Source organism: Somniosus microcephalus, chromosome 1, assembly GCF_052327205.1.
Source record: "Somniosus microcephalus isolate GS21.2 chromosome 1, FLI_Smic_1.0, whole genome shotgun sequence".
Taxonomy (NCBI): domain Eukaryota; kingdom Metazoa; phylum Chordata; class Chondrichthyes; order Squaliformes; family Somniosidae; genus Somniosus; species Somniosus microcephalus.
In genome coordinates, this window is record NC_140987.1 from 58987861 (window position 1) to 59008409 (window position 20549).

The 20549-nt window shown below is 44.4% G+C and overlaps 1 protein-coding gene across 2 annotated transcripts in view; it reads left to right on the forward strand.

The window, feature by feature from the left end:
- The first annotated feature begins 9842 nt into the window (after window positions 1–9842).
- Window positions 9843–20549, forward strand: part of serinc5 (serine incorporator 5) — a 126825-nt gene continuing 116118 nt past the window's right edge. The window contains exon 1 of one of the 2 annotated variants that reach the window (XM_085982034.1): window positions 9843–10225. In XM_085982034.1, the coding sequence (XP_085838160.1) occupies window positions 10199–10225 (27 nt within the window). In that variant the 5' untranslated portion in view covers window positions 9843–10198. The remainder of the gene's footprint in view (window positions 10226–20549) is intronic. The other variant, XM_085982043.1, reaches the window with a different exon arrangement.

Here is a 20549-nt window from a genome sequence, read left to right on the forward strand (position 1 = left end):
AAAAACTTACATTTATACAGCATCATATTGTATCCATAGCATGTCCCAAAGTGTTTTACAACTAATTCATTACTTATGAAGTGTAGTCACTCTTAAGTAGGCAAACATGCCACCCAAATTTGTACGCAAGACCCTCTTCTTCTTCTCTTAGGCAGTCCCTCGGAACCGAGGATGACTTGCTTCCACATTAAAAATGAGTTTGCAGGTGACTGATGAGTCCAATGCGGGACCTACAGTCTCTGTCACAGGTGGGGCAGACGGTGGTTGAAGGGGCGGGTGGGTGGGGTGCTTGGGTTGACGTGTGCTCCTTGCGCTGCCTGCGCTTGGCTTCCGCTTGCTCCCGGCGAAGAGACTCGAGGTGTTCGGCGCCTTCCCGGATGCTTCTCTCAAGACTTCACAAGCAGCGGCAGCAGCAAGAGGATAAAGGGAGCCATTGGGACGGGCTGCACTTAAACTGGGCTGGGACCAGTGTCCTGGCGAATTGAATAACTAGGGCTGTAGATAGGGCTTTAAACTAAAAAAGGGGAACGAGGGGAAATTTAGAACTCTAAAGAGAAAGGTCAGGCAATAGAGCAGTGTAGCGATTTGGGTAAAAATAAGCAGAGTGTGACAGGAAGGGACAGAGAGTTTAACAGTAGCAGTGCAGCAGAGAATAAGGTCAAAGCAGGAATAATGGTTAAAAAAAAAATTAAAGGCCCTTTATCTGAATGCATGAAGCATTCATAACAAGATAGATGAAATAGTGGCACAAATAGAGATAAATGTGTTTGATCTAATAGCCATTGCAGAGACATGGTTGCAAAGTGGCCAAGGTTGGGAAGTAAATGTTCCAGGGTACTTGACGTTTCGAAAAGACAGGCAGAATGGAAGAGGGGGAGTAGCCCTGATAATAAAGGATGACTTAAGGGCAGTAGCGAGAAAAGATCTCGGCTCGGAAGATCGGGAAGTAGAATCAGTATGGTTGGAGATAAGGAATAACAAGGGGCAGAAAACATTGGTAGGAGTAGTATATAGGCCCGCTGGACAGAATATTAATCAAGAAATAGTAGGACCTTGCAACAAAAGTAATGCAATAATCTTGGGGGACTTTAATCTTCATATAGACTGGACAAATCAAATTGACAAAGGTAGTCTGGAGGACGAGTTTATGGAATGCATTTGGGACAGTTTCCTAGAATAATATGTCATGGAACCAACCAGGGAACAGGCTATTTTAGATCTTGTATTGTATAATGAGACAGGGTTAATTAACAATCTCATATTAAAGGATCATCTGGGGCAGAGCGATCATAATATGATAGAATTTCACCTTAATTTTGAGAGTGACTTGCCTAAGTCCGAAACTAGAGTTTTAAACTTAAATAAAGCCATTTACAGGTACATAGGTATGAGGGGCGAGTTGGCTAAGGTAGATTGGAAAAATAGATTAAAAGGTATGGCAGTAGATAAGCAGTGGCTAGCATTTAAAGAAATATTTCATAATTCTCAACAAAAATACATTCCATTGAGAAACAAAAACTCCTTGGGAAAAGTGATCCAACCGTGGCTAACTAAAGCAGTTAAGGATAGCATTAGATTGAAAGAAGAAGCTTATAATGTTGCAAAGAATAATAGTAAGCCTCAGGATTGGGAAAGTTTCAGAAACCAGCAAAGGTTGACCAAAAAATTGATAAAAAGGGAAAAAATAGAACATGAGGGAAAACTAGCAAGAAATATAAAAGCAGATTGTAAGAGTTTCTACAAGTATGTAAAAAGGAAAAGAGTAGCAAAAGTAAACGTTGGTCCCTTAGAGGCTGAGACAGGAGAAATTATTATAGGGAATAAGGAAATGGCAGAAATATTAAACAAATATTTTATCTGTCTTCACAGTAGAAGACACAAAAAGCATACCAAAAATGGTGGGGAACCAAGGGTCTAATGAGGGTGAGGAACTTAACGTAATTAATATAAGTAGAGAAAAAGTACTAAGAGAAACTAATGGGACTAAAAGCCGACAAATCCCCTGGACCTGACGGCCTACATCCTAGGGTTCTAAAAGAGGTGGCTGAAGAGATAGTGGATGCATTGGTTTTGATCTTCCAAAATTCCCTGGATTCTGGAATGGTCCCAGCGGATTGGAAGGTTGCAAATGTAACTTGCATTCAAGAAAGGAGGGAGAGAAAAAACAGGGAACTACAGGCCAGTTAGCCTGGCATCAGTCATCGGGAAAATGCTGGAATCCATTGTTAAGGAAGTGGTATCAGGGCACTTAGAAAATCATAACATGATTAGGCAGAGTCAACATGGTTTTATGAAAGGGAAATCGTGTTTGACAAATTTATTAGAGTTTTTTGAGGATGTAACTAGCAGGGTAGATAAAGGGGAACCAGTGGATGTAGTATATTTGGAATTCCAAAAAGGCATTCGATAAGGTGCCACATAAAAGGTTATTATACAAGATTAGGGCTCATGGTGTTGGGGGTAATATAGTAGCATGGATTGAGGATTGGTTAATGTGGTGTATGTAACCTGTACCACCTTAAGAGACTACCTTAAGAGATGGACTACTTTCTCTTGGCTACTGTATATTGTAGTACCGGTGGTGACCACACCGGTATATAAACTCTGTGTAGTAATTTGCTAAGCAGTTCAGCCCTGACCTTCGATTAGTAAAGACCTGTTTAAGTTATTCTTGTTGCCTGTGTCCAGTGATTTAGAATAAGCATATCTGGGACACTCAGACTCAACAGTGGCGACGAGTCCGATCTTACCCTGCGGCAGTTTTGCATCCAAGGCAGCTTCGTCCTCAGAACGGGCGTCGAGAAGAGGCATCCGCCCTCATCAGCCTGCTGAGCACCGCATCGCACGGGAGGCATCGAGAACCCGGGTTGAAATTACTGACCACGAAGTCCTCCATCAGCGACAGGCAGTGATCATCCTTCTACCACGGTGGTGGGTAAGCCGATCTAGCGACACGGGCAGAAAGTCGGCCGCGTTGTCAGTGGAGAAGGGGAGGGAAACCGAAGGAAAAAGGGCGGAGAACTCGACCGCAGCCGGTGAAAAGGGCCGGGCTGCAATCGGGGCCGAGAGGCGCAGCGACAAGGGCAGCGTTAATGCCACGAGAACCGCAGAGAACTCGACCGCAGCCGGTGTAAAGGGCCGGGCTGCAATCGGGGCTGAGAGGCGCAGCAACGAGGGAAGCGTTAATGCCCACGAGAACCGCGGGGGAGCAAAAGCAGCGTCGGGGAAATTAAGAACCGCTGGGAGGCGAGAATGGCAACAGCGCGGTCATCGCCATTGTAGCCAGCGGGGGAAGAAGACAAGCGCGGGAAGCCGCCATTGTAGTCGGCGGGGGAAGAAGACAAGCGCGGGAAAAGCCGCCAAGCACGGGAAGCTGCCATTTTAGTAGGCGGGGGAAGAAGACAAGCGCGGGAAGCCGCCATTTTGGGAAAATAAAATATTTAAAGAAACTCTCAAGGATGCCTAAACACGGTAACATCACTGCTTTTGATAGCGATGTTGAAGATTGGGCCACGTATGTAGAACGCATTGGAGTTTATTGTACAGCAAATGAGGTACCAGATGATAAGAAAGCAATAACCTTATTAAACTCAATGGGTGCGAAGACGTACGGGTTATTGAGGCACCTTGTAACACCAGATAAACCGGCGGATCAGACTTTCGCGAATATTGTTACTATCCTGCAAGAACATTTAAACCCCACGCCGCTGCTGATAGCGGAACAATTTAAATTTTACAGAAGAATGCAGCTGAAAGAGGAAAGCAACGCTGAATTCTTAATTGAACTGCGCAAGCTATCAAAGTACTGTCAGTTTGGTACAGGACTAGCAGATGCTCTGAGAGATAAATTCGTGTGTGGATTACTAAAAGAAGGAACTCAAAAGCGACTGCTAGAGGAAAAGGACCTTATGCTTGATAAAGCTGTCACCATTGCAGCATCGCACGAGGCCGCAGCAAGAGGCACCGCGGAAATGCAGCTAAGGTCATTGGAACTCAGCACCAATCGAATGGCATTGGGTGCAGTAAAGTGTTATCGTTGCGGAAGGACAACGCACGATCAGAACCAGTGCTGGTTCAAAAATCAGGAATGCAGAAAATGTGGCAGGCTAGGTCACATAGCTATGTATGCCGGTCAGGAAAGAAGACCAGCAACAAAAAGTCACCGCAGGGAAAGTGCAAAAAGGTACACAAGGTGACAGAGAACAGTTCGGATGAACAGAAGACGGATTCAGACTCCAGCAGTAAGGAACTGGGTTGTCTAAGAATACATAATGTGGGTAACACAGCAGACCACCAAACTATCTGGGTCACACTTCAGATAGCAGGAGTCCAAGTGAAGATGGAATTGGACACTGGATCGGCATTGACGGTCATGAATAAGCAAGATTACAAAAGGTTATTTCCACACATTCCCCTAAGGGATACGGAGATTGTATTGAAAACATACACGGGGCAAAGAGTATACCCCATTGGAAAGATAAAGGTAAAGGTGGTCCACAAGGGTAAAGAAAGCCGAGGAATGGACTTATATGTGTTACCTGAGGGAGGTCCACCACTACTGGGACGGGAATGGATCAGGAGAATAAATATGGACTGGCATTCCTTAAAAGCACTAACTGTAGATTCCGGTAGAAAGGACGATGTCAAACCTAAACGATTGTCCAGAATATTGGACGATGCTAAAGAGGTGTTCCAGCAGGGACTGGGAACACTGAAAGGAATTACGGCAAACATCAAGGTTGAAGAACATGCAAACCCGAAATTTTTCAAAGCTAGACCGGTACCTTATGCGATACGACCTGCTGTGGAAGCTGAGCTGGAGGGACTAGAACATTCCGGAGTACTGTCAAAGGTGGACTGGAGTGAATGGGCTATGCCCATTGTTCCCGTCATGAAGCGTTCATCGAGTAACAAGCCGGGGGAACCGGGGAAGGTTCGCATCTGTGGCGATTTCAAGATCACTGTTAATCCGGTGCTTCACACGGTGCAATATCCGCTTCCACGGATTGAGGATATCTTCGCTTCGTTGTCTGGCGGGAAACACTTCACCAAGATAGACCTGGCGCAGGCGTACTTACAGATGGAAGTTGATGAAGCGTCACGCCAGTATCTCACGATCAACACGCATAAGTGCTTATATCGGTATAATAGACTGGTTTTTGGAGTGGCATCGGCTCCAGCGATTTGGCAAAGGGCCATGGAGCAGGTATTACAGGGAATTCCAGGCACACAATGCTACCTGGACGACATTCTGATTACAGAAGATGATGATGAGGAACACCTTACAAATTTGGAACAGGTGCTCACCAGATTGAAAGAATATGGACTTCGAGTTAATCGCCAGAAATGTGAGTTCTTTCAGAAGCAAATCTCGTACTGTGGTCACGTCATTGACCAGGAGGGGCTTCACAAGTCACCTGACAAGATCGAAGCTGTTGTGAAGGCTCCCGCTCCGGAAAATGTATCCCAGTTGAGGTAGTTCCTAGGGTTGATTAACTATTACCATAAGTTTCTGCCAAATTTATCCACGGTGCTACACCCGCTGAACGCTCTTTTGCAGAAGGGAGTGCCATGGAAGTGGAGCGAGGACTGTAAGCGGGCCTTTCACAAAAGCAAGGCATTGATCACCTCTAAGGAAGTGTTGGCTCACTTTAACCCAACGCTGCCTATTCGTTTAGCTTGTGATGCTTCTCCATATGGTATTGGGGCGGTGCTCTCACATAAGTTGCCAAATGGCTTGGAAAGACCAGTCGCGTTCGCATCCAGATCATTGACCTCCGCTGAGCGCAACTATGCTCAGATAGATAGGGAGGCTTTCAGCCTTGTGTCGGGAGTAAAAAAATTTAATCATTACCTGCAAGGGCAAAAGTTTACGCTGCTGACAGACCACCAGCCGTTGGTTTCCATTTTTAACCCTAAGAAGGGTGTTTCGGTGATGACAGCGCAGAGGCTCCAGAGATGGTCCCTTTTCCTAGGGGCACATCAATATCAGATCGAATTCAAAGGTACAAAGAAACATGGTAATGCTGATGGGCTGTCACGCCTGCCACTACCTACAGCGGAAGAGGCACCGACAGTTGACCCTGTTGAGTTATTTCACTCGACCATCATCGAATGTTTACCAGTCACCAATGCAAGTATTGAGAGAGAAACCAGGAACGACCCGACACTGTCTCGGGTCTACGAATTGACAGTGAAGGGATGGCCAGCTCATGGTGAACCACTGTTACCGGCATTCTCAGCCAGACGAGAACAGCTGTCCGTCTGTCAAGGAACATTGATGTATGGAACAAGGGTGATTATTCCTCCTAAATTAAGGGAGAGAGTTCTAAAGGAACTGCATGAAGGTCATCTGGGGGGAGTCAAGATGAAAAGCCTTGCTAGGGCTTATGTGTGGTGGCCAGGTATCGACCAACAAATAGAGGATCTGACTAAAAGCTGCTCAGGGTGCCAAAAAGTTCAAAATGCACCTCCAATTGCACCGCTGCATCCATGGGAATGGCCTTCAACCCCATGGCAACGTGTACATATTGACTTCGCAGGTCCATTCATGGACTCCATGTTTTTAATTGCGGTAGACGCACATTCTAAATGGCCAGAAGTGATTAAGATGGCGACCACTACCTCGGAAAAGACGATCGCAGTTCTAAGAACGATATTCGCAAGAAATGGATTGCCAGAACAAATATGTTCAGACAACGGACTGCAGTTCGTGTCAGAGGAATTCCAGAAATTCATGAAGAAGAATGGGGTGAAACATTATACCTCTGCCCCATATCATCCGGCTACAAATGGGTTGGCCGAGAGATTTGTACAAACGTTCAAAAAGGCGATAAAGGCCATGAGTGAAGACCAGATTCCACTACAACACAAGGTGGACAATTTCCTAATGGCATATCGAAACGCCACTCATGCAATGACAAATCAAAGCCCTGCCATGATGTTCTATAACAGGAGGTTGCGGTCCAGGTTGGACTTGTTAAAACCAAATGTGCAGAGGGAAGTCGAAAACAAACAGTTCCAGCATATAAATAACAAGACCACTCGGAGTTTCGAAATAGGACAACCAGTGTTAGCCCGGGACTATAAGAATGAGAAATGACAATCTGGAACAATTCGTGCCAGACAAGGACCCCTGATGTACACGGTAGATATTGGTGAAAACGTAATACGACGTCATGCTGACCAACTTGTAGAATCGAGAACAAGGGTCGAACCCATGACTACGACAGAGACACCAGTGGAAGAAGTTAGTGAACCTGAAGCATCTACCTCAGACGCCAATGTATCTGATGATGTCCAATCCATAAGAGATCAACTAGATGAGTCACCCCAGCAACGAGAATCAGAGACCCCTGAAAGGCGTTATCCAACTCGGATCAGGAGGCCTCCTCAGAGACTGAATCTTTGAACAGTTTTGCATGAAGTTGTATATATGTTATCCATGTTATGTTTAAATTGGGATGTACACTGTTAAGCTAAAAAGGGAGGAATTGTGGTGTATGTAACCTGTACCACCTTAAGAGACTACCTTAAGAGATGGACTACTTTCTCTTGGCTACTGTATATTGTAGTACCGGTGGTGACCACACCGGTATATAGACTCTGTGTAGTAATTTGCTAAGCAGTTCAGCCCTGACCTTCGATTAGTAAAGACCTGTTTAAGTTATTCTTGTTGTCTGTGTCCAGTGATTTAGAATAAGCATATCTGGGACACTCAGACTCAACAGTTAATGGACAGAAAACAGAGAGTAGGGATAAACGGATCTTTTTCAGGTTGGCAGGCTATAACTAGTGGGGTGCCGCAAGGATCAGTGCTGGGGCCTCAGCTATTTACAATCTATATTAATGACCTAGATGAAGGGACCGAGTGTAATGTATCCAAGTTTGCCGATGATACAAAGCTAGGTGGGACAGTAAGCTGTGAGGAGAACACAGAGTCTGCAAAGGGATATAGATAGACTAAATAAGTGGGCAGTAAGGTGGCAGATGGAGTATAATGTAGGGAAATGTGAGGTTATTCACTTTGGTAGGAAGAATAGAAAAACAGAATATTTTTTAAATGGTGAGAAACTTTCAAATGTTGGTGTTCAGAGAGATTTGGGTGTCCTCGTGCAAGAAACACAGAAAGCTAGCATGCAGGTGCAGCAAGCAAGAAGGAAGGCAAATGGCATGTTGGCCTTTATTACAAGTGGGTTGGAGTATAAGAGTAAGGAAGTCTTGCTACAATTGTACAGGGCCTTGGTGAGACCACACCTGGAGGACTGTGCACAGTTTTGGTCTCCTTATCTAAGGAAGGATATACTTGCCTTGGAGGCAGTGCAACGAAGGTTCACTAGATTGATTTCTGGGATGAGAGGGCTGTCCTATGATGAGAGATTGTGTAGAATGGGCCTGTACTCTCTGGAGTTTAGAAGAATGAGAGGTGATCTCATTGAAACATACAAGATTCTGAAGGGGATTGACAGGGTAGATGCTGAGAGGTTGTTTCCCCTGGCTGGAGTGTCTAGAACTAGGGGGCATAGTCTCAGGATAAGGGGTCGGTCATTTAAGACTGAGGTGAGGAGGAATGTCTTCACTCAGAGGGTTGTGAATCTTTGGAATTCTCTGCCCCAGAGGGCTGTGGATGCTGAGTCTTTGAGTATATTCAAGGCTGAGATCGATAGATTTTTGGACTCTAGGGGAATCAAGGGATATGGAGATCGGGCGAGAAAGTGGAGTGAGGTCGATGATCAGCCATGATCTTATTGAATGGCGGAGCAGGCTCGAGAGGCTGTATGGCCTACTCCTGCTCCTATTTCTTATGTTCTTATTTTCTAAGCAGTATATGATTTGAATGGCCAGTTAATCTGTTTTTAGTTGGGGAAAGCATGCTGGCCAGGAAAGGAACTACCACAATCTCACTTCACTTTTCTATCCCATCAGTCTAGTTTGCATGTGTGCTCTGGTCTGAGAGGTTAAAGGATAGCATGTTAAGCCACTGCGCTACCCAGCCTCACAGGACCCAGGTGGCCTGGAGAGGGATCATGTGGTGTCCACCAGTATACTTGCTTCACTGCAGGATGTTAATCGTATCATTAATGAGACAAACCAGGTTATGATTTAGTTTTTCTTTGTATCTTGCACACACCAGTCTGGGTGGACCATTTGTATATTTGCAGAGACCTTCTGGAGGGTCTCTTACCAGTGAAACCCAGTGCCAGTCTACTGGTTCACCCCCAGTCCCCAGGAAGGTTCAGCTTCTGGCAGACCTTGGTTAATCCAGTGACAGAGCTGAGCACTGGCAAAATCCTTCCTTGGGGTAAAATGGAGGAGTGAGACAATTCAAACATTGAAGCTCCACCCATGAGGCAAGCCAGGTGTACTCTGGATATATTTTCACCAAATGTACAGACTCCACCCAAACCTCCTTCAAACATACATAATGCTGAATAAGCAAAATTGCATTCGCTTAATTTATCAATATGTTTACATCTCCGTTGTTAATGCATTAAAAGAAAGACTTGGATTTATATAGCGCCTTTCGCGATCTCAGGGCGTCCCAAAGCGCTTTACAGCCATTGAAGTACCTTTGAAGTGTAGTAACTGTTGTAATGTAGGAAAAATGGGGCGGGGGAAATATACAGTGTATAATACAAGAAAAATAGAAGCTAAGTCAAAAAAATGTGCGATCAATTTGAAAACAAGATCCGAGGGCAAACTTCCACTTTTAAACAAAAAACACACGGCAAAAAAACCCCAGACATGTTGCATGCAGATTTTAGAATCGGAGGGGGTTCCCCTTTAACAATTACTGAAATCTACACAACAGAAACTGACGTCTCCGGAAGTGAATTGTTATCGGGGACAGAATACACAGAGAGAGAGAGAGAGAGGCAGAGGGAGTGATCTGGGAGCGGGACTCCGCCTGTGTGTGCGGACTGGAGGCTGGCGTTTGGCTGTTGATCCCGCTTTGTCTTTTTTGTTTGTTTGTGTTGTTGGAGCGGCCTCTCGGCTTATTCCTCCCCCTCCCTGCCCCCCAAAACCCCTGCTCCTCTTTAACCTCGTCCCCAGACCATGTTCGGCAGGGGGCAACCCGGCAGCCTGATCCTCCTCCTCCGTCTCTGAGATTCCCTGGCTTCAAGCGCTCACTCACTCTCGCTCGCTGGCTCGGCGGATCCCGGTGCTGTTGGTCGTGTAGGTGTCGCCTCTTGCCGAGATGTCCCTGCCCTGTTGTGTATCGCAGGTAAGCTTCTTGCCGTGTGTCTCCCCATCCGGACAATCCTGACACCCACTAAACAGGGGGATTTACACAGATCTGAATCATCCGCTTTAAATATTAATATTAATATGCATCGTGCGTTCTCTTGCTGCTGCTGTTTTTTTTGGAGTCATTTAACCCTTTTTGTTGTTGTTACAACAAACCAGGGCAGAGCTGCTAGTGTCAGCGATCGCTAACCAGTCCCTGTAGACCCGGGGCGCTGGTTGAGGTAATATTCCTGTTTAGCACATGTCAGTTAGAGTGGGGGGTGGACGAAGGTTATTCTGCCTGGCCCTGAGGGCAGAGAGAGATGGTCATCTCCCACCGGGCGGATCAGCGTGTATAAGTGCCTTGTAAACATTTTCAGCTCGCCATCTCCTGAGTGTCTCCATTTAACAGCTTTTGGGTCGTTCTGTATTGGTACATGAACTTAAGTGGAGAAATTATTCCCATACAGCGATACCCTTAACAGGTAACACGTCTGAACTTGTTTAAAGTTGTTCACTCGTTCCCAGACAGGTAATCCCCAGGATGACTCATCCTATTCCGTTTCAGTCACTTTTCAAAACAGAAGCTCTCTGTTTTTGGATCAGTTGTTGGTGGTTTAGTTGATCCGATTGTGGAGAGTTTTTTTAAAGGGATTGTTTTCAGTGTTCACCAAAAATATTCCAAACGGATTTGTCTGTACCTACAGCCAAATAGTTCGAGTAAAATAACTATCTGAGCTCTTGACTGATTCAGCTATCTGCCTCTTCCACATCCAGACACTGGGATATGTGGAGATCTTGGCACAGCTTTTCCTCTGGACTCAAGAGTCTGATTAAGAATTCTTGGGTCCCTGGGCACCGCAGCACCCCTCCCATATCCATTCAAACTCAAGTGTGTAGTAAAGTGCATGAAGAAATAAGCCCCTAGAATGTTTACACATTGCATCGTTAATAAAGTAAACCATATTACAATATACTACACCTAAATAAAACCTTTGCACGGGTCCCCTGGGCACATGCCCCGTGCGTTAATCTGCCCCTGGCTGGAATGATGCTGGTAAAGTGAATCAATATTTGACTAGAGGGAGATACATGGCTACGAGGAGAGCTTGGGAGAGCGGAACTAGCTCCAGCAAAGAGCCAGCACAGCTGCATTGTCTCCTCCTGTGTTGTAAACTTCTGAAGTTCTATTGGAGCTTATCAAAATGATCCTGACCCCAGGAAGTCAGCTGGGAATCCGTGCCCCAGCCATGCGCCAGGCAGATGTCCTGCCCTGTTGAAGTTGTGCTGTTGGGAGTGGGGGACAGGGAGGAAAGGCACCTCTTCCCTCCCAAAGTTCGGAACATTAATGAGGATTTGATTATAGAATTATGATTGTTTACATCAGTGGTTTTGAAAACTCTGTGTGGGGGAATGCTGTCAATCTTAATGGGGATCTGCCACAAATATTTGACACTCCTGAGTACTCCCTCCTAACTTCCAAGAGACAGTGCTAGCTATCCAAAGGAAAAGAGTAATAACTTTTTCTGCAATGATAGTATAGAGAGATAAATAACGTGTTGGTAAGTCAATAAATAAAGAAATCCGATGACCGAAGAAATACAATTACTTGGAGTTAAGGTACGGATCAACCATGATCTAATTAAATGGTGGCATAGGTTCGAGGGGCTGAATGGCCTACTCCTGACCCCCAGGGTCTGGGGACCCTCAATTTTCCTTTGTTCACCTCTTTTTGAAAACAAACTAATTCTGGGCTTCAGTTTTTCCGGGGTCTGCAGGCGATTCCTCCTGTAATAGATGACTCTCTTGTACTGAAATGAGGAATTGAAAATAGGCCATTTGGACATTTCTGTAAATTCATCCTTCAGAGCAGCCTAGCCACAATTTCTTGGTACAGTGTAGGTTATTAGTTAATAGTTAGAGCTTTGGCTGGTCAGATATTTGACTGGTTTTAATGAATGGAGGCCAGTTGTTTGTGGTATACAAGTCCCTTTTCCCTCAGCTGGAGTATTGTGTCCAATTATGAACACCACACTTTTAGGAATGCCTTGGAAAGAGTGCAGAGGAGATTTACCAGAATGATGCCAGGGATGAGGGACTTCAGTTATGTGGAGAGACTGGAGAAGCTGAGATTGTTCTCCTTAGAGCAGAGAAGGGGAGATTTAACAGGAGTGTTCAAAATCATGGAGGGTTTTGATAGACCACTGTTTCCAATGGCAGAAGGGTTGGTAACCAGAGGTCACAGATTTAAGATAATTGGCAAAAAAAAGAGGGGAGATGAGGATTTTTTTTTGCAGCGAGTTATGATCTGGAATGCACTGCCTGAAAGGGTGGTGGAAGCAGATTCAATAATAACTTTCAAAAGGGAATTGTGGTATAATTCAATGATCTAGACTTGAATATAGGGGGTATGATTTAAGAAGTTTGCAGATGATACTAAAATCGGCTGTGTGGTTGATACTGAAGAAGGAAGCTGTAGACTGCAGGAAGATATAAATAAATTGGTCAGGTGGGCAGAACAGTGGCAAATGGAATTCAATCCGGAGAAGTGTGAGGTAATGCATTTGGGGAGGGCTAACAAGGAAATGGAATACACATTAAATGGTAGGACACTGAGTAATGTAGAGGAACAAAGGGAGCTTGGAGTGCATGTCCACAGATCCCTGAAGGTAGCAGGCCAGGTAGATAAGGTGGTTAAGAATGCTTGCCTTTATTAGCTGTGGCATAGAATACAAGAGCAGGGGGGTTCTCTTCAACTGTATAAAACACTAGTTAGGCCTCAGCTAGAGTACTGCGTGCCGTTCTGGTCACCACATTACAGGAAAGATGTGATTGCACTAGAGAGGGTACAGAGGAGATTTACAAGGATGTTGCCGGGAGTAGAGAATCTTAGCTATGAGGAAAGACTGGATAGGCTGGGTCTGTTTTCCTTGGAACAGGAGGCTGAGGAGAGACCTTATTGAGGTGTATAAAATTATGAGGGGCATAGATAAAGTGGATAGAAAGGACCTATTTCCCTTAGCAGAGGGGACAAAAACCAGGGGCCACAGATTTAAAGTAAGTGGTGGAATGTTTAAAGGGGATTTGAGAGGAAATTTCTTCACCCAGAGAGTTGTGGGGGTCTCGAACTCAGTGCCTGAAAGGGTGGTAGAGGCAGGAACCCTAACCACATTTAAAAAGTACTTGGATGTGCACTTGGGATGCTGTAACCCGCAGGGCTACAGACCAAGAGCTGGGAAGTGGGATTAGGTTGGATAGCTCTTTGTTGGCCGGCGTGGACACGATGGGCTGAAATGGCCTCCTTCCGTGCTGTAACTTTCTATGATTCTATGTGTGTATATATACTTGAAAAGGAAACATTTGCAGAGCTATGGGGCAAGAGCAGGGGACCAATTGGATAGCTCTTTCAAAAAGCTGGCACAGTCATGATGGGCCGAAGGGCCTCCTTCTGTGCTGGATGATTCTAAGATATCAAGTTGCAGCTGACTGATGACATTGAGTCTGTCTCTTGGATAATCCAAAGAGCCCCTGAAGTGCTTTCTGTTTTTACCAGAGGTAGACAGAAGCAATTGCAAACAATCAATTTTTGCTCATCAAAGGAGATGAGAAAGTACACTTGAAGGTGAGTGAATATATAGTGTAATCATCCATGATGTCTTGTCATCTCAAAGCAGTGGGGTGGGGGAAAGGGGAGTAAAGTGGCCAATATATTATAGGAAGCCACGGTGATTGGAGCCAGAACAACAATGATAATATGAGGAAGAAAAGCTTGATAGCAATAAGCAGCTACTGTTACAACAAGTGAATTGTCTTGACAAAAACTGCTGAAAATTGAGAGAAATTACTAAAATTGTGAGCAGTTGTGAGGAATAACTTTCTGGTGGTCCCAGTCTCTTTCCCCTGCCCTGCCACCTCTCTCCAATACATCAAAATGTGCTGCTGATTAAAATCAAAGTGCTGCTGAGGGAAGGAAACAAGTCATGGTAGGTAAGGTAAATGATCAAAGCACAACATCTCACAGCAAATCTGTGATTTTTTTTCACCCTAGCTCATAACTTTCTCGTCAATTCCTGTATTCGGTGTGTTTTTGAAGTGCAGTATTTTCTCGCCCATCTAAGAGTGAAGGAAGTTTCTGTAACAGCTGTATACAGTCGACCTGCACATTGCTCTGCTTCCTGCCGCTTTAAACAGTGCCGATAAGCTGACCACTTTACGCCGCATGACTTGTACCAACTCCTAATATTAAGAAGGGTGTGTGGTGTTTTTGCAAAAAGTAGAAATGCATTTTTAATGAATGTGTGGTGAATTTAGCCTGATGCACTCAATTGGTTGCAAAAAAAAGTAATTGCATCTGCTGCAGTAACTGTTTGCTTACGGTGTACTTATTTTACCGATTTGAATTTCATGGCTCCTAGGAATCATATTTAAGAAACAAAAGTGAAATCAATTGAGTTATCTTAAGGACTAAACAGTGGAACATGTGGTGTAAATAGCTTCCATGAGGACTTCAGTATCCTGAATATAGAGGGAATGTTTGCTAATCATACATTATTGCTATTGATATTTAATAATAAATCAGTGAAATATAAGAGAAAGATTGGCAGGTAAAACTGTAATTGACCAATGGGCTGCCTTTTAAAGAGGAGATGGTTCGGGTACAGTCGAGGTACATTCCCCTGAGGGGGAAAGGTAGGGCAACCAAAGCCAGAGCTCCCTGGATGACGAAAGAGATAGAGAGTAAGATGAAGCAGAAAAAGAGCGCGTATGACAGATGTCAGGTTGAGAATACAAGTGAGAACCAGGCTGAATATAGAAAGTTCAGAGAGGAAGTGAAAAAGGAAATAAGAGGGACAAAGAGAGAGTATGAGAATAGACTGGCAGCTAACATAAAAGGGAATCAAAAAGTCTTCTATAGGCATATAAATAGTAAACGGGTAGTAAGAGGAGGGGTGAGGCCGATTAGGGACCAAAAAGGAGACCTATGCATGGAGGCAGAGGGCATGGCTGAGGCACTAAATGAGTACTTTGCATCTGTCTTTACCAAGGAAGAAGATGCTGCTAAAGTCATAGTGAAAGAGGAGGTCGTTAAGATACTGGATGGGCTAAACATTGCTAAAAAGGAGGTACTAGAAAGGCTGGCTGTATTTAAATTAGATAAGTCACCAGGACGGATGCATCCTAGGATGATGAGGGAAGTAAAGGTGGGAATTACGGAGGTACTGGCCATAATCTTCCAATCCTCCTTGGATACGGGAGTGGTGCCAGAGGACTGGAGAATTGCAAATGTTACACCCTTGTTCAAAAAAGTGTGTAAGGATAAACCCAACAACTACAGGCCAGTCAGTTTAACCTTGGTAGTGGGGAAGCTTTTAGAAACGATAATCCGGGACAAAATTAACAGTCCCTTATACAACTGGGTTAATTAAGGAAAGCCAGCATGGATTTGTTAAAGGCAAATTTAACTAACTTGATTGAGTTTTTTAATGAGTTAACAGAGGGCTGACGTGTATATGGACTTCCAAAAGGTGTTAGATAAAGTGCCACGTAATAGGTTTGCCAGCAAAGTTGAAGCCCGTGGAATAAAAGGGACAGTGGCAGCATGAATACGGAATTGACTAAGTGACAGGAAGCAGAGAGTAGTGGTGAACGGTTGTTTTTCGGACTGGAGGAAGGTATACAGTGGTGTTCCCCAGGGGTTGGTACTAGGACCACTGCTTTTCTTGATGTATATTAATAACTTGGACTTGGGTGTACAGGGCACAATTTCAAAATTTGCAGATGACACAAAACTTGGAAGTGTAGTGAACAGTGAGGAGGATAGTGATAGAATTCAAGAGGACATAGACAGGCTGGTGGAATGGGTGGACACGTGGCAGATGAAATTTAACGCAGAAAAGTGTGAAGTGATGCATTTTGGTAGGAAGAATGAGGAGAGGCAGTATAAACTAAAGGGTACAATCCTAAAGTGGGTGTATGATCCTGAGCTTCATAAATCGAGCCATAGAGTACAAAAGCAAGGAAGTTATGATGAACCTTTCTAAAACACTGGTTTGGCCTCAACTGGAGTACTGTGTCCCATTCTGGGCACCACATTTTAGGGAGGATGTGAAGGCCTTAGAGAGGGTGCAGAAAAGACTTACAAAAATGTTTCCAGGGATGAGGGACTTCAGTTACGTGGATAGACTGGAGAAGCTGGGGTTGTTCTTCTTAGAGGGTTGAGAGGAGATTTGATAGAGGTGTTCAAAATCATGAGGGGTCTAGACAGAATAGATAGAGAGAAACTGTTCCCATTGGCGGAAGGGTCGAGAACCAGAGGACACAGATTTAAGGTGATTGGCAGAAGAACCAAGCGAGTGAGTGGTTATGATCTGGAATGCACTGCCTGAAAGGGTGGTGGAGGCAGATTCAATCATGGCTTTCAAAACTGAATTGGATAAGTACCTGAAGGAAAAAAAATTGCAAGGCTACGAGGAAAGTGTGGGGAGTGGGACGAGTTGAAGTGCTCTTGCAGAGAGCCAGCATGGGCTTGACTGGCCGAATGGCCTCCCCCTGTGCTGTAACCATTGTATGAGTGAAAAGACGGTATTTCAATCAACATTGGCGGGTCAGATCTTTTTGTCTCAAACAATTTTTTGAACCTTAATGCATGTCAGTGGAACTATGTGATTGACTTATTGCCATAAACTTATTTCTAGCTGGTCTTTTAGAATTTTAAAAATTATTGGCCACCAATGAGCTAACATATTGATGTGATGGAGCACATTGAAGTAATTGAGTTCATATGTGGCAAAGGCAAGGATGAGGTTTTCAGTGGCAGATAGGCTGAGGTAGTTGCTGGAGTGGAGGCAATGTTATAGAGGGGAAGTGGGGTCTTTGTGATGGAGAGGATATGGGGTCAGATACTCAACTTGGGAAGCAGCCTTTTTTTTAGTCCTTAAGGTCCAGGAAGTTTAATTAGCTGAGGCCTAAAGCTGCTGATGACCGGTTTGTTCGAAGAAAACCAGAACCTGCAAGAGTTTCACAGCTGTTTATTTCAAAGGAACTCAGAGACCACCTCTTGGACACCCCTGCTTTGCAGATGTAGTGCTTCACTTTGGAATTTAGTTCCACACAGCACGCATAAGAGCAGGCTATGATAATGGTGAATTTTTAAAGATCTAAATTTTGCTTTAAATATTCATCCAACCAACTGGTAAAATGTAGAGAGTATGGGAGTAATAACATAAGAAATAGGAGCAGGAATAGGCCACTTGGCCCCTCGAGCCTGCTCCGCCATTCAATAAGATCATGGCTGATCTTGGGCTCCCTACCCGCTCCCCATAACCCTTCACTCCCTTATCTTGCAAAAATCTGTCCATCTCCATGTATTTAATGACCCAGCCTCCACAGCTCTCTGCGGCAGAGAATTCCACAGATTTACGACCCTCTGAAAGAAGAAGTTCCTCCTCATCTCAGTTCTAAAAGGGCGACCCTTTATTCTGAAACTATGCCCCCGAGTTCTAGATTTCCCCACAAGGGGAAACATCCTCTCTGCATCTACCTTGTTGAGCCCCCTCAGTATCTTATATGTTTCAATAAGATCATCTCTCATTCTTCTAAATTCCAATGAGTATAGGCCCAACCATACAGCAGTGTAGATTTTAAGTTATTGTAGAGATAAGGTAGTTGGCTACCTCCTACAAGCAAATTGCTTTTGTGAGGAGTACTAATGTAGTAATCCCCATTTAAAAAAAATAAGTCCAATTACAATCAGTTGCATAAATGTAGTGCTCAGATTATTGTGGTTAAAGACGCAACCATCCTGAGCGATGGTCTTCTGGCCTGGTGTTGTGGTATAATATTTGTCAATCTATTTGTGTAGCACTGCTCTATTGAGCAAGGAAGTACTGTCTTCAGACTCTTGAGTTCAGTTCTAGGTCCATCACACACCAAGGCTTTCTTCAGTTTTCAGCAGGCCCTTCTTTTTGGCAGTTTTTTCACCTCCCCCCCCCCCCCCCGCCCCCAGCTTCCTCTTTCCTGCTATTCAAATGCCAATGAGATACAACTGCAATCAAAAAGCTAACTTCAAAGTGGCAGTCAGTCAGTGACTTTAGCATGCAGTTACTGTAAATATGCAATAAACATCCTGTCCCTAGATAGATGGTAGACATTCTGTAGTCATGCAATTGTAAAATCTCAAAAGGATACATAAGAACATAAGAACTAGGAGCCAGGAATAGGCCATTTGGCCCCTCGAGCCTGCTCCACCATTCAGTAAGATCATGGCTGATCTTCTACCTCATCTCCGCTTTCCTGCACTATCCCCTGCAGCATCACTTGATACCCATAATAATCAAAAATCTATCGATCTCTGTCTTGAATATACACAATGACCTGAGCTTCCACAGCCCTCTCGGGTAGAGAATTCCAAAGATTCACCACCCTCTTGAGTGAAGAAATTTCTCCTCATCTCAGTCCTAAATGGCCGAACCCTTATTCTGAGACTGTGCCCCCTGGTTCTAGACTCCCCAGCCAGGAGAAACATCCTCCCTCCATCTACCCTGTCAAGCCCTTGTACATTTTACAAAATGCTTAGTTACTATCGGGACCCCTGCAGCATCACTGGATCCAGGCTGGTCTTGGAAGCTGTGCATCATTTCCATGTTTTGCTGAATTCTATAGGAAATTGTTTGTTCCCTGGTGATGGATGCATTTTTATGTTACTTTCACCTGCTAACACAATCACTGACTAGGCTTACATATGAAGTGTGATCACTTGGACAAAGTACCAGAGGGTGTTTAGCACCTGTGCAGCCATACTGTAGCAAGGAGTCAACTCCTGTGTGGGGAAGGAAAAAAATTGACAGAAGCAAAAAATTTCTACATTGAGTTTTGGAAGCTGTGTTAGATGCTGTGATTGAAAAATTATAGGTACCTGTAGTAGGATGAATCTAACTGTCACATGGCCTTCCTTATCTGGGCTCTGTTTGCGATCTTTGCAGCTATGAACTGCTGTGTTATGCTAGGCTATAAAACATGCAATAAAACCTGTTTAGTAACCATCTGACAAAGAAACATTAATCTCCATGATTATTTATTATGACTCAAACCTGCATGCTGAAATAACATGTTTTACAAAGACCCAAGGAATGTGCCTGAAAAGAAAGACAGTCCACACCTCTCAGTTCAAAGTCTCTCACTTCAGTCTCTCAATCTAAAGCCTCTTAATTCAAGCGATCTGGTACTTAAAATTTGTTTTCGTTCTAAATTCCTACTTTACTGTTACTACATAAGAACATAAGAAATAGGAGCAGGAGTAGGCCAGTCGGCCCCTCGAGCCTGCTCCGCCATTCAATAAGATCATGGCTGATCTGATCCTAACCTCAAATCTACTATCACAGAACCATCTCCTGAATCTAACAGAATTAGACACACGAAATAGGAGCAGGATCAGGCTACACGGCCCCTGGGCCCGCTCCGCTACCCACAGGGCCATGTCCGATCCGAACCTAGACTCATGTCCAAATTCCTGACCGCTCCCCGTAACCCTTAATTCCCTTTACTTCTAGGAAACTGTCTATTTCTGTTTTAAATTTATGTAATGATGTAGCTTCTACAGCTTTTTGGGGCAGCATATTCCATGGACCTACCACCCTCTGAGTGAAGTAGTTCCTCCTCATCTCAGTTCTGAAAGAGCAGCCCCTTATTCTAAGACTATGCCCCCTAGTTCTAGTTTCACCCATCATCGGGAACATCCTCCCCGCATCCACCCGATCCAACCCCTTCACAATCTTATATGTTTCAATAAGATCGCCTCTCATTCTTCTGAACTCCAATGAGTAGAGTCCCAATCTACTCAACCTCTCCTCATATGTCCATCCCCTCATCCCCGGGATTAACCGAGTGAACCTTCTTTGTACTGACTCGAGAGCAAGCATGTCTTTTCTTAAGTATGGACACCAAAACTGTATGCAGTATTCCAGGTGCGGTCTCACCAATACCTTGTACAACTGAAGCAATACCTCCCTATTTTTATATTCTATCCCCCTAGCAATGAAAGCCAACATTCCATTGGCCTTCTTAATCACTTGCTGCACCTGCATACTAACCTTTTTGAGTTTCGTGCACCAGGACCCCCAGATCCCTTTGTACTTCAGTACTTTCCAGTTTCTTGCCATTAAGATAATAACTTGCTCTACGATTTTTCCTGCCAAAGTGCATAACCTCACACTTTCCAGTATTGTATTCCATCTGCCAAATCTCTGCCCACTTACTTAGCCTGTCTATGTCCCCTTGCAGGTTTTTTATGTCCTCCTCACTCACTACTTTCCCTCCCATCTTAG